The 16,360-nt window shown below is 39.2% G+C and overlaps 1 protein-coding gene across 1 annotated transcript in view; it reads right to left on the bottom strand.

Moving 5' to 3' along the window:
* VPS53 (VPS53 subunit of GARP complex) overlaps window positions 1-16,360 on the bottom strand; it is a 108,136-nt gene that overhangs the window by 20,536 nt on the left and 71,240 nt on the right. Inside the window, exons 15-19 of the mRNA XM_075264882.1 lie at window positions 13,603-13,750; window positions 12,096-12,178; window positions 11,675-11,753; window positions 5,681-5,829; window positions 1,424-1,493 (exon numbers count right to left, since the gene is read on the bottom strand). Of these exons, the coding sequence (XP_075120983.1) occupies window positions 1,424-1,493; window positions 5,681-5,829; window positions 11,675-11,753; window positions 12,096-12,178; window positions 13,603-13,750 (529 nt within the window). The remainder of the gene's footprint in view (window positions 1-1,423; window positions 1,494-5,680; window positions 5,830-11,674; window positions 11,754-12,095; window positions 12,179-13,602; window positions 13,751-16,360) is intronic.

Below are 16,360 nucleotides of genomic sequence, written 5' to 3' on the forward strand. Positions count from 1 at the left end.
TGATTTAGTTATTGCCACCACCTGTTAGGTGCCTCAGGTAAGTAACAGGTGTTGTTAATTACACAAATTAGAGAAGCATCACATGATTTTTTCAAACAGTGCCAATACTTTTGTCCACCCCCTTTTTTATGTTTGCTGTGGAATTATATCCAATTTGGCTTTTTGACAATTCTTTTTGTGGTTTTCCATTGAAGACAAATTAAATGAAGATAATAATACCAAAGAATTTGTGATTGCAATCATTTTCTGGAAGAAAATAAGTATTATCTGACAGAATTGCAGGGGTGCCAATATTTTTGGACAACAATGTACAATGAAACCTCTTCAAATAGTTTCCTGTGACACATGCTCACATCACCATATAAAATGTTCTAAAAAATTAAGTAAAATATACCCTGCTGGGGTTACTGAGGGCTACCAGCCACAATGGATTCTAGTCACAGTTCTTGGGACTCTGATGGTGAGTCCGGGTACTTCATAGAGGTTGACATTCAATACGGAGACGACACATTTTTGACTTTTTAGGACTAAAACCCCATGTTGCGGAAACGCAGCTTTTTTTGTTGCAGATATTTTTGCGTTTATTTCAACCAAAGCTGGGAGGTGCTGTTTTCTTGGCGCAGTGTTTTCAAAAAACGTTTCAAAAACCGCTAGAGTTTTTCAAAGAGATCCATACACAGTGCTGGAGCAAAAAAAAAAAAAAAAACACCTCAAAAAGCTCCAAAAAAATGCCTCATGTAAAAACCTGTGTAAAAAAAACCCATTTCCTAAGTCCTGAAGCGGATTTTTTCCTCTCCAAAAAACTGTGTGTGAACATACCCTTACACTGCACAGGCGTAGGGGTATGTCTTTGCAGAGTTAAGATTGGACCACCTGGACGTATATAGCCTGTGGGTAGTCCAGAACTCTACCTACATGATAGAGAATAAGTGTCATATTGCTGAGGAGCAGACTGTTGGGACCCTTAGCAATCAGGACAATGGAGGGATCTTCCTCCATGGGAATGAAGTGACAACGTGCTTGCGTGACAGTCTCTCCATTCACTACACTACATTTCCAGCAACCCCACAGAAGTGAACGGAGTGCCAGTCACGCAAGTGCACTAGTGCTTCATTCACACGGATGCTTGGAGACTTTTGGACTCTCTATTTACTCTGTGTCTTTTTATTACAACCATGAGTACAATGTAGGAAATGCCACAGACTACCATTATCCATCACAGATCATTAGGACTAAAACTGGAATCCTGTAGTAGCCAAAACCCACTACAACAATCCTATTGAGGAAAGGATGTCAGGGCTGAACATACTTTATTTAATCAGCCTTAATATCATGTGAAATGTGACTGCCCATTCCTGTTGAATAAACAGGAAAACAATGCAAATGTAATAAAAATCCAAACATAGAAAGAAACTCTACATACCTGTTCAGCTCCAACCATACTAATAGGCTTGCATTTAAAAAGGTGGTTGATAAACTTTGGAATGAAGGAGCTGCAAAACAACAGAATTCAATAGTTTATTAGAATCAGGTTTACTAGATCTCAGAGGATGGACATGTGCTGTTTAGTAGAAAATTTATAGGTTTTTTTCCCCCTTAAACATCTCTGTGTTGATTCACCCCAATGAAGCCCCAATCTGAGGGTAACCGCAACATAATTTTGTCACAAACTGTAAATATGTACTCCGTATTTCTACTGCAGATAATAACCACAGCATATTATCCTTTTTACTCATCACAGGAACCTTCTAAGGCCTCTCATAGAGAAAACGCAGACAAGAGACATCACAGGAGAAATAAAAGATAATCAGCTATCTACACCTACGGCAATAGCAAGAAATTACACCTATCATTATGATACCATGAGTAAATTGCATGTGAATTATAATACAAAACTTAAGAGAAATTTAGTATTGGATCTTCATAACCGTACATTATCTCAAAAATATGAAGAGTAAGGTGGCACTACTCTTACTTATAGTGCATGCAAGCTGTTCTATGGAGGATAAGGGGTGAACGCCATACAATCCACTGGTGGTGCTCACAGCAAGCAAAAAAAGTCCATATGCAATCCAAAAATAGAAGAAAACTGGGCACTCACCATTAGAAGAATGTGATAAAAATTCCAATCTTTATTTCAAAAATCCATGTTAAAAATACATACGGGAGGAGGCCTGAGGAGGAAGAGCGACAGCTGTTTCGTTCAGATAGCACTTTTTCAAGCTCTTCCTCCTCGGGCGTGCCTCCTCCAGTATGTATTGTTAATATGGATTTTTGAAATAAAGATTGGAATTTTTATCACATTCTTCTAATGGTGAGTGCCCAGTTTTCTTCTATTTTTGGATTATCTCAAAAATGTCTTCAAAGTGCAGTGAACAGGTCATTTTGCTCAGAGTTCGATAAAGGCCATGTGGTTTATCAACTATAGCTATTCCATGACTTTAGGTGCAAAAAGAGAGGAGTGCAAAAAAACGTAAGTGGAAGAAGTCTTAGTGATTTTTTATAAAAAGAAAACAAAAACAAAAAACTAAGGCTCTGTTCACACCTTTGTCTCCATTTATAACCTCAGTTAAAGATTCCATCTATTTTCCCATCAATGCTACAAACATCTTGGCAGAAAGTGACAGATACCACTATCTTATCATATGGGTCCATCAGTGACTGGATCTGGCACATTGTTATGGCTCCCATTGAAAACAAACAAGAAAGCTTGTGTGAGCAGAGATTTATTTAACAGCAATACCAAGTTACTTAAAAACTGGAAGAGACTACGCAAAAAAGAAAAATCACTAAAGAGGCTTTCTGGGCATAAAATGATTTTTTCTTTTTTCTTTTTAAAAAAAAGGTCTGCTAATAATAGGTAAATATGTGCCCCTAAATACCTTTCACGGTGATCTAATTGTATTCTGGGAGTTGTTTTGTATTTCTATCAATCTACTTGTTCCTGTTCTGACCTTCTACCACAAAGTCCATAGTTCATTGTGCTAAAACCCACGGCACCTAGTAGGTTTCCCTAGTTAGGCCTCTGACTACTGAATACTCGTAATATATGTCATGTGACACGAACGTGAGCTCTGTTCAGCCAGGCTATGGGGAAGATCAGCCTCTTAGCATTCTTTGAGTTTTCTTCTTCTGCCAGGCTAAGGGGGTGGTTCAGCCTCTTGTTCACGTGATTTACATGTCAATATTCTCTCCTTTCTTAGCCACCTTCCCTGCCCCAAAGGTTGAAACTGCAACCTAACGCTTAGCGATAACTGACATACTACAGGTTCAAAACCTGCAACGCATGACACTCTGTGCTGGAAGTTTTTTCTGTAGTGTTGTGTCCAAATCCCATCCACTACACTGCTACTGTACATCAAAGTGGGTTAGCCAATGGTGATTAACCTGCTACAAAAGCATCCTGTGCCTAAGGAGGTTTTTCAGGAGGAGCCCTACACAAGAAATAGTGGAATAATGATAAAACAATAAACAATTTTTAGCAGATCAACGCTCCCTGGTATTAGAGACTCTATTTTTATTGTCACACGCGTATCTCACTTGTAACAGTCACTTGTGCAGCCTCTTTTTCTGGAATTCCAGACATTACTCATAGGTAAAATGTGGGAATCTATGAATTACAGTAATTATGCATATGATGTGTAACCAATAGACTAAATGTTATAGTAGGTTATAAATTCTGTTGTATAGGAAATAATGAAAAATAAAAACTTTAGAGCAAATATAAATAGACTATGGCCTTGTTTAGTTGTAATTCGTAAACACCGTCCTGCGTATACACAAAAGAATGGAGCACTTTAAATAAAATAAACACTATAAAAGATTCAAGGAGAACAGCTTAATTATAAGAACTTGGTCTTGGGACAAAACATAAATAACTAAAGGAAATGTGAAGCTTGCCCATACTGCTGGAAAGGCTGTACAAACCAGGTGTCTAAATAAGCCTTGAAGGGTACCTATAAGCCTAGCCAAAAACAGCAATCAGCCTGCGAGAGGACAGAAAACAAAAGGGGGATAAAGCTAGACTAGCAAATATCAATACAAACACTCAGGGATGCAAGGAAGAATGAATATACAGAAAGATAAAGACATCTCTACAATTAAGGCTCTGGATTTCCTGACTCATAGCCTTGACAGAAAGCTGCAACGAAGATCACTTTATAGGCATATGCTCGATAACTGGAGAAAAAAAAAAAAAAAAAAGACATACCACACATATTGTATTTTATTAGGAACAGTATAGTTGACAATGACACACCAAACAAAAAAAAAAAAAAAAAAAGTGTGCCAAGAGTACATTCTTTTGGTACATACAGTATGCCAATCGAAAGGTGCCCCCATAGAAACAGAGTCTGCATCAATAGCATATACCGAGTGTAGTTTATGAAACTGTGAACAGGGCCTACCTAGTAAAATGTAACCACATACTTGTATTTGATAACAAAATGGTCTACAAGTGCAGTGATGGTCACAACAATATACAGTACTTATGGAAAGTAAAAACAGATTAAAAAATGTTGAATGGTGTGATCTGCGATTGCTTGGGCTTACAGTATATTGATGAAAAATGCAGAAGTCACATGTTCCTGTAAAGCAGGGGTAGGGAACCTTTAGCTCTCCAGCAGCTGTGAAACTACAACTCCCAACATGCTCCATTCACTTCTATGGGAGTTCCAAGAGCAGCAGAGCAAGTCTGCATGCTGGGAGTTGTAGTTTTACAACAGCTGGAGAGCCGTACATTCCCTACCCCTGCTGTAAAGGACACAACAGGAGCATACAGCTGGGGATGTTGCTCAAGCACTGGGATTACTGGGATATTGGGATACAGAGGTAATGATGCTGCACTAATGCCTTACGATGATGTTATAATTTAAGTAGCTCCCAAGTTCTAAGATTCTTTGATATCTGCCAAGAATTTGTTTTTCTGATACTTCGCAAAAACTGTTGTATAAACAGAGGTGATTGATAAAACCCTGCCCGCCTTCAACCAACACTGTCATGTCTCATGGGGTAGTGGCATTGGAGGGCTTATAAGCTTCCTGTCTATACACTGAACACAATAATAAAACAGTATGCAGTAAGATGCTACATTTCCCCTAGTGGTGACTAGTGGCAGAAAGTAGTATATTACTTATCACCCCACACCCGAAAACTGAAAGAATGAAGCACCTGCAAATGTCATCAACAGAACATTGGCTGCCAATGTAACCAAAATGTAGGCTATTGGGTAACCTATGTGGAGAACAAGACCGCCTAAGTCAGCAGTGGTTAAACCATTTTTCTTGGTCAGTCTTACAAGTAAACCAGCAACATAATACTTTTCAATATTATTCTAAAGCACACTGCCAGGAAAATCAAATTGCATCAACATAAACAAATGGAGAAAAACTAAAACCCTTAATTTGTATAAAAACTTCTAGCAAAGAAACCATTTACATATATTTAAAATACCGAACGGGTATTCTTGGCACAGTTCTTGATCCATTTATTTTATCCATTGATGTTGAGTTCTAAAAGGCTGGCCTCAAACTTACAGTAACTACAGACTTCCCTCTATGGCAATAAAACCCTAAAAACCACAAAGAAATAGTTTCTAGTAATTCTGCTAGAAAGAAAATTACTTGGACGTTGTAAATAAAGGTTTATATTCATCCAGTGAATCAAACAATTAGTCACTTACTTTGCAAACTTGATACAGAACTGGGTGAAGTACTTTCGGGTTGATGCCAAGTTATCTCGAATAATGGGGACATTCTGCTTCACATGAAGGATAATTGAAGTAACATAGGGGCTTTGATCACCAACATGTTCCACATTCTGCCACTGCATCTGTACAACAAAATATAACAAAAACAACAACAAATCAGAAAATATACAAAGTAAACTTTAGGACATTACAGATTAACATCTTAATGTTATATAGGAAAAGAGGGACTAATCAAGTGAAGGACTTCCCTAGTGATACACTGATGTCGTCTAACATACAGTTTAACCCCATAAAGACATAGCCCAGTTTGGCACATAAATGGAATGTGTCATCATGATAGTACCGTCGAATCTGTAGCCATTATGTTATAGAGCTGGAGGAACCAAGCTGATTGATATAGACTTTTGTGAGAAAAGATTAAGTATAACTTCATTCTTTAACAGTTAGGATCATCCACTGGTGTCTATCAGTAAATGACAGCCTATCCTCTATGCTAAATTCCCACCTTTAAAAAAAAAAAAAGAAAAAAAAACAGCTTTACTTTTAAGTCTTCCCATAAGAACAGGGGCAGGATAGAGTGTGCCTACTCCCGGCATATTGAGCTAGCCTGATGCTATACTCACCTGGGTTTTGGTAGAATCTCAGGTGAACAGTGTATGGGAACCCCGGGGAACTGGATGAGGCTCAACACTACTGTGCAAGCTCATTCAGCAAATTTATAGCCCTACTAAAAAATAAAAAGCCCTAAAAACTCTATCCTGGTGGGGGATTCATATATTCTAGGGCCCATGGTAGTCTGGAGGCTATTGTTGGGAGCCTGGCTGTGATGGAAACTGCATGTCTTTCTGCTACTGTGTCACAGGGTAACAATGGGTTATGAGGGAGAGCCATTCCCTTTAACCACTCAGATGCTGCACCCTTTAGTTCCTGAAAGCAGAAGAGTTATGGGTCGGTTGTTTAATACAGTTGGCACCTGCAAGTGATGATGTGGGCCCAGTCTCTGTACCAGCAATATCACTGCACCCTAGGGCTACTCACATGGAGGAAATTTTCCTAGTTGAAATTTATGCTTCAGGAATAAGAATCTGAATTTTCGTTTTGTCAAATATCACCTCAAAATCCACATCAAATTCTGCAACTGCTAGGCAGTATTTCCAACCCCCTTTCACTTCAATGTGAGTTATTAGGTGGAATCTGCCTGAGGATTGAACATTACGCTTATTTTTCCACTGGAAAAAACTTGACTAGAGCAAAAAACTCAGCATCTGACTTCCTTTGAAATCAATGGAGGCTGCAAGCGGAATTTGGAGGTGAGTGACGCAGAATTCAGTGCTAAATTCCTCCATGTGAACATACCATTAGGGTATGTTCACATGGCAGTAATAGTCCTAGATGAAAATTCAGCATCAAGAATTTGAAGCAGAATTTTTTTTCTACTTGAACAAATTCTGCGTCAAAATCTGCATCTGCTAGGTGGTATTTTTTGCCTCCCTTTCACTTCAATGGGAGTCATCAGATATAATCTGCCTAAAAATTGAGCATGGCGCTTATTTTTCTGGTAGCTGAAAAAATTTGCTAGAGGAAAAATCAGCATCCACCATCAAATGAATGGAGGCTGGTTTCAGGCAGACTTTCGAACTAATCTTTAAGTAGAATCTGCCTCTAATTTAGTGCCAAATTCCTCCTTGAGAACATGCACTAATAATACAAAGGAAGCGTCCTGTGTCTGCAGGGAGGGGTTATTCAGACTGGTCTAATATAGTGACACTTTCCATAGATGTTAACTAGCTTCTGCCCGTAACTTCTTCTGCTTCAAACTTCTAGGCATACGCAGTCGGCTCTGCCGTCATGCCTCGCACAGAGCCGACTACGCATGTGTAGAAGTTTGAACCCAGAGCCGGAAGAAGACACGGAGAGAGGCCGTTCCAGGCAAAGATAGAGGTGTCGCTGGAGATTTGTCTTGCAGCACTGGGGACGCCCAGTGCTGTTTGAGTGCTGGGGATCGCCCCCAGTGCTGCAAGTGAACTCATTTGCATACTGAAGAAAACCAGGATTTGTGCCGAACGGCGGCACAGAGAAGACATCTAAAGGTAGGAGAAGGAGGGAGGGAGAAGAAGGAGGGAGAAAAAAAAAATCATATTTTAATGATAGAATCCCTTTAATCTACTGTGAGTAAAGGTAGGACTTATTTTGGTAGATAGAGACCGCACAGAGCTCCATTATTTCACAGTAAGTAATAGCAGGTCCTTGTCACAGGTATGCGACGGACCTGTGTATAAAGGTGGGACTATACACAAACGTTTTGTAACCACCCAGTGCTTGTTCAAAAAAAAAAAAGGAAAAAAAAAAAGAAAGAAAAATCTATTAGAATTCATTCTATGCCAATGCAGAAGACCTGCAGAAGGAGCAATGTGCTAACGCTATCGTTTTCTTGGCATGTACTCTGCAGAAACAGTATAGCTCTTACTATACATGCAATACTAATGATGATTTTTTTATTTTTATGTACTGCTGAAATGAGAAGATTACTCGATGAATGGGCAAACACTCGGTGAATGTGGCCACTATTAGACTGGATGAACATTTGTAAAAGCATTTGCTTCCAATTGCCTGCTAAACCACCCTCTCTAATAGGGCTGTATTCCAACATAGAGACTGCACAGATCTCTGTATTTAGTTTCCTTTTCCAAAATATATATGTTAAATATACATGTAAGTGAAACAGCAGTTTACAAGGTTTGATGACACAATATAACCATTCCAGTAAATAATTTCAGGTCTCTGCAGCACAAAGGGATCATTTGTAGTGTCTATGAGTACAACAAAGCTATTTATGTCACTTTCCTTTCCCATTTTCATAATCCCAAAACATTTTTCCATATTTTACGATACAAAGTGGTTGGAAAATAGCTGCGAACTGAGATTTTAGTTTATCATAGTTCTAGTGTTAGAGAAGCAGCAGCATGAAAATCCATTAAGGGAAAACTGAACTCCGCTGTGGCTGGTTTGCCCCTGTCAGAATAAATTTTCTCATCAGGCCTTAAATTATCCCCCCCTCTTGTGTTTAGCTTGGGCACATTCCAGGTAGTTTTCAGCTGCTCCCATCCAACATATATAATAATACAAAAAGTCAGCATCTGCAGTTGCTACCTGCTGATTGTTATTTGCTTTCACACAGGTGCCTGCCAGGACTGATAATAGGGACTAGTTATCTCAAAAGCAAGCTCATATATTGGGAGTAGTAATATGAAATAGTCTGTCAATGTACGGCAGGGTTTTGAAAGTAATTATGGCTGGGTTCACATGGGGATTTTCGACCAGATTTTGAGGTGGAGGCCGCCTCAGAATCTGCTCCAAAAACGTCTATCCACGACTGGATGCCGATGCAGTGCACCGGCATCCAGTTACGGCATTCCATTCCGGATTAGGCCCAAATGAATGGGCCTAGTCGGGAGGGAGTTTTTGTACCGCGGACGCTGCAGTGAATTCTGCTGCGGAATTCGTGGCAAGAAAGGGGCAGGTCGCCTCTTTTTTTCCATAAGCAGCACAAAATCGCTAACAGAAAAAACAAGTGAACGGCTACCATTGAAGTCAATGGGAGGCGTTTTTTGGAGCTAGATTCTAACACAGATTCCACGTCAAAATCTGGCCCAAAAAACTCAGTGTGAACCCAGCCTTACACTGCTAGAAGTTCTGGGGCCAAAACTATTCCAGCCTATTTCTCATTACTGACATGATTTTTTGTTACCACTCCAACAGTAATGAAAAACCGCCTGGAATTAATTCCCTACACTGGATCAGCTTTTATGCTAATGTATTAAAGGCAGTTTATCATTGGCTCTAGTTATTTAGTTAAAACCGGTATTTCTAAGGAACGGCGCCGCAGAGACCACGTCTAAAGTTGGAGACGAATAGCCTTTCTCAAGGTTATTCCGACGTGGTATTTAGAAAAAATGTTGCTTTAGTGGTAGAATCCCTTTAAATTGCCCACAGGGAGGGATACTGAGCTTGCAAACATCACTTTGGAGGTCACTGACCTGAAAATAAATAAGTTAAAGGTGCAAAATTTAAAAAGGATATATTAGGAAGTGTTAGTTCCACGTTATTTTTGCCTCAGGCAGCAGGTAACCTAGAATCTGCCCTTGTCAAGGAGTTACACAGACTACAGCAAGAAAATGTTTTTTTTTTTGTTTTTTTTTGTTTTTTTTTTTAATATAGACTATTTAGAAAGTTGCCCAAGTTTGCATTTAGAAAGAATGTAAAGAATAAAAAAAAGTTCAGTGCATATACATTCATAAATTTATATTGCTAGCTAAATTAAAAAGAGTTCTTCCCCTCTTCCTAAATGAATAGTACATTTAAATATAAGAAATGGTTTAAAGGGATGCTATCATTCACACACTAATTTTTTATAGCCAACACGTCGGAATAGCCTTAATAAAGGCTATTCGTCTCCTACCTACCTTACCTATACTTATCTATTTTTTCCTGCCAATTGGAAAGATAAAGGGGAGAGTTTCACTTTATCAAAGAGATAGAAGCCATATCTACCTAATCTCTTTACTGGTTAGTGAATTTCCCTATTGGAATATTTTATGCTATAATGGGCACAATTTTAATAAAATAAAACATAAAAGTTATGTTTTATTTCTACTCCCTCAGCTGTATATACAAAATATTTTGAGTAGAATACCCGTCAGTGAATTGAATTCGTCTCCTACCTTGCGTCGTCTTCTCCGCGCAGTCGTTCACATACAATCCCGGTACTTGTAGGTATGCAAATGAGCTCTTTAACAGCACTGGGACATTGGGCAGAGCAGACTGCGCATGCCCACAGGCCATGAGAAAATGGCCGCTTGCACTGTATTGTAAGCGGCCATTTTCTCGCGGCCTCTGGGCATGCGCAGTCTGCTCTGCTCAAGGACCGAGGCCTAGAAGTTACAAGCCACCGCTGGAAGAAGAGACTGAAGATGATGCTGCTGAAGAAGAGGAGGCAGTGCTGGAGAGAGATCTTTCGCAGCATTGGGGACGCCCCCAGTGGTCTGAGCGCCCCCAGTGCTGCGAGAGAGCTCATTTGCATACCGACAAGAACCAGGATTGTAGGCAAACGGCGGCACGGAGAAGACGACGAAAGGTAGGAGAAGAATAGCCTTTAAGGCTATTCCGATGTGGTAGCCAGAAAAATTGTGTCTGAGTGATAGGATCCCTTTAATATATCTTATTAAAGAAATAGGTTTCATTTTTTACGTATTAGACTGCTTTCCTCCATGTTATAGTCTACGGAGAGCAGGAGGCACTATTACAGTAATAGTGTGCCCACATGTAATAGCGTTACTTAATTGGGGGGGGGGGGCTAATGCCTAAGGAAGAGGGACTAGTACCTGTGGGGGGGTGCTATTAGGCCACTATTACTGTAATAGCGCCCATCACAAGTAATAGCATAACTTATATGGGGAGGAAACTTATCTGTGAGCATTATTACAGTAATAGTGCACCTACACAAATAATAGCATTACTTATGTAAGGGGGCTATTACCCATTGAGGTGGGCAATATTACAAGTGGGGTGCAACTGAAACCCAAATCCTACCTCTAACCAGAACTAACCTCCAGTTTCCTGCTGGACCACGGAAAAATTTGTGCAAAAAACCCCCAAAAAACAAAGGTTGGGGACTGCTGCTGTAGAGCAATCTAGTAAAGGTATATAACTAACAGATCTAGGATAAAATGCAGAGTTGTATCGTAGGACCTCAGTTGTTAGAGTGGTGTTGTCCATTTTCAAGTTACTTATACTCACAGCATAGTGTATGAACTGGAAGCAAAGTATACGAACAGAGCTCTCTACAGCCCACTGTTAAATTCACAACCACTTTAGTTCCACATAATGCCCAAGTGCTTCACCTTATCTAAAGCATTAGAACACAAATCTTTGCATAAAATGAAGAGCAAATTAGCTCCACATACATACCTTGCTCATGGCAGTTAGTGCTGGATCACAAGCAGAATCTAGGTCTTGCACAAGGAGCTGAATACTGTTGGATATTACTCTACGAGCACAAGAAAAAAAAAATTAGCTTCTTTGAAATTAAAAAACTATACCACAAGTAGATTCATTTTTCTAAGAGACTGTCCAATAGCAAAGAACCAATAGAAGTACATAAATCATTTACATAAGTGCTTTCTCTTACTAAGTAAATAAACCCATGGCAGTACTCTTATAATAACGAGAACAGGGCTTAAACTTCATATTGTAGGGGGAAGGGGGGTGTAACCTTGATATGTTGAGATTATCTAATCAATATCATGTACAAAATTAAAGATACAATTTGCATGTAAGCAACCGCACATTCATTAGCATACAATACAGAATGAAAACAAGGCAAGCTTACGTGCTGAAAGTATCCATCTCTCCAGTTAGATTTATTCTTTCTGTGAGTGTCACATCTACTTTTTCTTTCAGCTTCTCTTCAAGCTATAAAGAAAAAAAAATACATATAAATTAAAAAAAAAAAAAAAATCAGTATTATAAAAAGATTTTTTGATAAGACTTGTTGCACTTTTTGTGGAAATTCATGGAGGAAACAGGTGTCTTCACCCTTTTCTGAAATTGGGAAGGTCAGTAATCCAACTAGGGGAGGTAATTGGGCTCATATGGTCCTGAATAGAGAGACTTGTGAATACTGCATCTACAGACATGATATCTGAACGGTCCGAATTATTAAAAAAAAAAAAAAAAAAAAAAAAAAAATCGGACCTTTAGTATTTGTTATTTGAGTCATGTTGAAAGCTCTTTGTGCGTATATTGATTCATTGTAAATTGATGTATATGTATTTGCATTTGTTTATTATAATCCTTATACTACTAAGATTATTCACAAATTGTTTTCATAAGGAATCTTGTGGGTTTTCACCCTTAGAGCGTGTACTTGGTTATTATAAGTTCCAGCTTGCTTCAAAGAGAACTTACATGCCCTCTAAAGGTAGGACAAGTTATATACCATAGCAAACCTCAGAACACAGAATTTGCCACACTTTCAGATTTACAGGTGTCAGAGATATTTTATTTACTTTATTACAGTCTGAAATATAAATAAATAAAGTGTCACGTTTTTATCCCAGTGTGCAGACATTGGTGATGTTATCATCTGTACAATAGGTCATCAGTATCAAATCAGTAGGTGTCCAATGCTTGGCATCCTTGCTGACCAACTGATTGAAGGGGCTGTGGCGCTTGGGTAAGCACTACAGTATCATCATCACTGCATAACCAGCATGGTGCTGTACACTGAGTTTGTATATGAGACAGCAGTTTTTTTTTAAAGGCTGTCATGCGGCAGCAGTAATTTCACTGTATGTGAATGGGAACTATTCACATAACCGATAATAAAACAAACAGTCAAAATATAGGTCATGTAATATTTTTACAACTTTTTAATGGTTTCAATGTAATGTATGAGGGATCTGTGAAATGTGCTCCTCTGGAGTTTTCTCCATCCTTAGTGTGAATCCAGCCTTATTGATGCTGTCATAAGAGCCCCAGTTTATAGGGAAAATAGCCCTGATGTTGTCTCTGTAATCATAGCCATGGCTATGCTGTGCTAAATAAGAAACTAGTCGCTATTTCTAGAATGGACACAAAGGGATAATTAAGTCATTTGGTGGTCTTGAAGAAATAACAAAGGCCTACCTGCTTGTGATTGTGGTGGGCTACACCTGTACTTTCCATCTGAAGGAATAGCAAGTACAGGTATAGCCTAACAATTAGGAATAATCACATAAATCACATGTGGATGGTCTGCACCCACTACAGACACTTCAACTCTACCAAAGTAGTATTCAGTTATGTAGACACCATGACGGCCATCCCAGAAATAATACAGTATTCAATATGTGTACCTGTTGTGTAGTGGCCAGACAGTATTCGGCTGTACTCAGGATACTGCAGATTAAGCACAGTTCTTCTGTTGTGAACTTTGCAACTTCAGAGCCTTCTTTTTCTTTGAGAAGACTAGTGATGGTGAGTCCAGTACTACTGCTGGTGGTTCTAGTGAGATAAGGTGGCAACAGTCAAAAAAAGGCAATAGTGAGCTTCCAGCAAGAGATCCAAGATGACCAATGACCATTAAGAGTTTATTTTTACTAATCCCATTCATTACAATGAGATTTGCAAGGTTGAATCCACCTAAAGATACAGTAGGTCATGCTTTTTTTTTGCCTCTAGCTGAAAAAATCCCATTGAAATGAATAGAAGAATTGGGAGACATTTTGTGAAGCAGATTCAGCTTAAATCCCCCCTTCAAGAAATACTATGTATAAACTTACCCTTATTAAGTATTTAAGAGCATTTTTTGTATCGCCAAATTAAGGGGAAGGAAGGGGGCTTGGCTTGGTATGTGCCAAATTTGGAGCAAAATGTTAGTGAAGAGTAAAGTAAACAAGCCAATAAAATGTGTAAACAAAAAAGATGAACCATATGCATCATCCCGCATCAGCTACTTCCTGATTGTGGTGTGTATTTATACTGCCCAGTCGAAGTTCACACTATTAGACAACAATAGCAAATCTACACACCACACACACCCCGCCCCCCATGTGTCCTGATAATATGAAGAGTGGCTGAAAAGTCCATAGGAGGCTCGCAGGATACCCTTTTCCTCCCCCTAACCCACTCTCATTCCCTGGAGTCTCTCTTCATTTCTCCTGTAACGGTAGTCATTGTAAATTTACTTTTTTATCACAATGTTCATTGCTTGCAACAATATTTTGTATACTTTTTTACTTCATAAAAACTATTGAATGCTATTTCAATAACAGGTTATGTAAAGTCTCTATAAAGTCCTGAGCCAAAACATTCAATTCTTTTTATGTCCTAACAATCAAAAAGTCTTATTTTCACAGATGACAGAAGAGCCTCCTTCCTCTCGTGTCCAGGACATATTTGTTTTGGAAGCAGCGGATGTTAAGAAGGCTGAGGACGGCACAGTCCAGGTATGGCTTTTTCAGTCCCAATGAAAGAAAATAAGTTTTAAGAGTTTCTCAGTAGAAAGGAATCTGCTGGTGTCTTGTTGCAAGTAAAAAAGAAACATACACCTTTCCAGCTAGCACAATAATCCCTACATCCCCTCCTTTTACCAGAGCAGAATAAAGATTTATTGGACTGTATGACTACTACTACATTTAGCAACAGACGACATATGTGTGCACGAGAACAGCAATTCATTGATAGGAAACAGCGCCGACAGGACAACTTCCTTACCATGCTGTACATATGTGAGGAATTTACAAGCCAGCTGAGCAAAGACATTAATAAGGTGACACACAAGTCAGACTCCGCTAGTAAAGAGACTAACACACCGCTGCTAAACTACTGCTTTGTGTCTGCAGTCTCTAACAACCTGTACTTGTGATATGCCAATATTACTGCAAGAGACAAATGAAAATATTAAGCGATCAACACTACTGTCACTGTAACTTAGAGCACTTAAGCAGAAGGTGAGAAGACTGTCTCTCAAGTTAGAATAGTACGGGTTATTTTTCAATAGAGTATCTGTCCGGTTTTACTGCTCCTGCAGTCTTCTATATACCTCTGACTAGATAAGGGTACCTATCATTTCACAAACTTTTAAGGTGTTATCGTGATAGGTCATACGTTTTCATTGGGAGGGGGGTCTGGGTGCCAAGTCCCCCACAGATCACTGAACAGTGGAGCAACAAAACTTCAGTGATCATGGAGTTGGTGCAGGGAGACCAAAAAGCCTTCATGTCCAACAAATTCACCACCATCAATTTATATAGACATTTCCGGAATCTGCAATCATCAGAGGTGGGCAAGGGATCCAGGGACATGCTTTCCTTGAGACTGTGAAATGCCTTGGTACACTCTGTGGAAGATAATGGGATTTGGGCCACAGTTCCTGTCCTATATGCTGCTCCTGTATTCAGCACAGATTGCCTACGAGCCCCATCATCCCTCCTCTTTGCCTTAGCTAGAGAGTCATTGATGTGTCTATTGAGAACATCCCTGGACATTAGGGTTTTGGTGCTGGGCACTGGAAGCAAAAGTTTCAATGTACGCTGACAATAGTCGTTTGTAGCCAGTAGATTTATAACCCTGACTGGATTCATCTATGGCCATTATTAAAACATTTGTTGGTGGTTCTTGCCTTCTAGTGAACGGGGACAAGCCTGTCCTACTTCCAGTGGATGTTGGCTCCCTTGTCACTCTCATTGACACTTACCAAGCTACAGGTAAGAATCCTGTATCCAGGAATATGAGTTAAAGGAGTAGTCCTCTCAATAAATCATATTTCATATAAAAATGAAAGTTGCAAAATATGACTGAAACCAATTGAAAAAAACTGACAATAGTGTCACTGGAAAAAGCCCTGATGAAACCGCATGCCCTTTCCTACCACTATTTGAGCACTGTTGTCAATGGATACATGAGGCTATGATTAAGGTTTCTTTCCGAAACGTGTCAGGCATATTTTTATATGATCATGTCTATCTGGATGTTTTTTTTCAACACGAATGATATAATTAAAAGCTAAGTTTTACCCCTCATATGCTGGCTGGATTACTTTTTACCTTTGAAGTTAATGGATACAACCTGGATGAGCATGCTCATTTTGTATATAACTTCATATAGCTGGTT

The sequence above is a fragment of the Leptodactylus fuscus genome, chromosome 2 (assembly GCF_031893055.1).
Source record: "Leptodactylus fuscus isolate aLepFus1 chromosome 2, aLepFus1.hap2, whole genome shotgun sequence".
NCBI lineage: Eukaryota > Metazoa > Chordata > Amphibia > Anura > Leptodactylidae > Leptodactylus > Leptodactylus fuscus.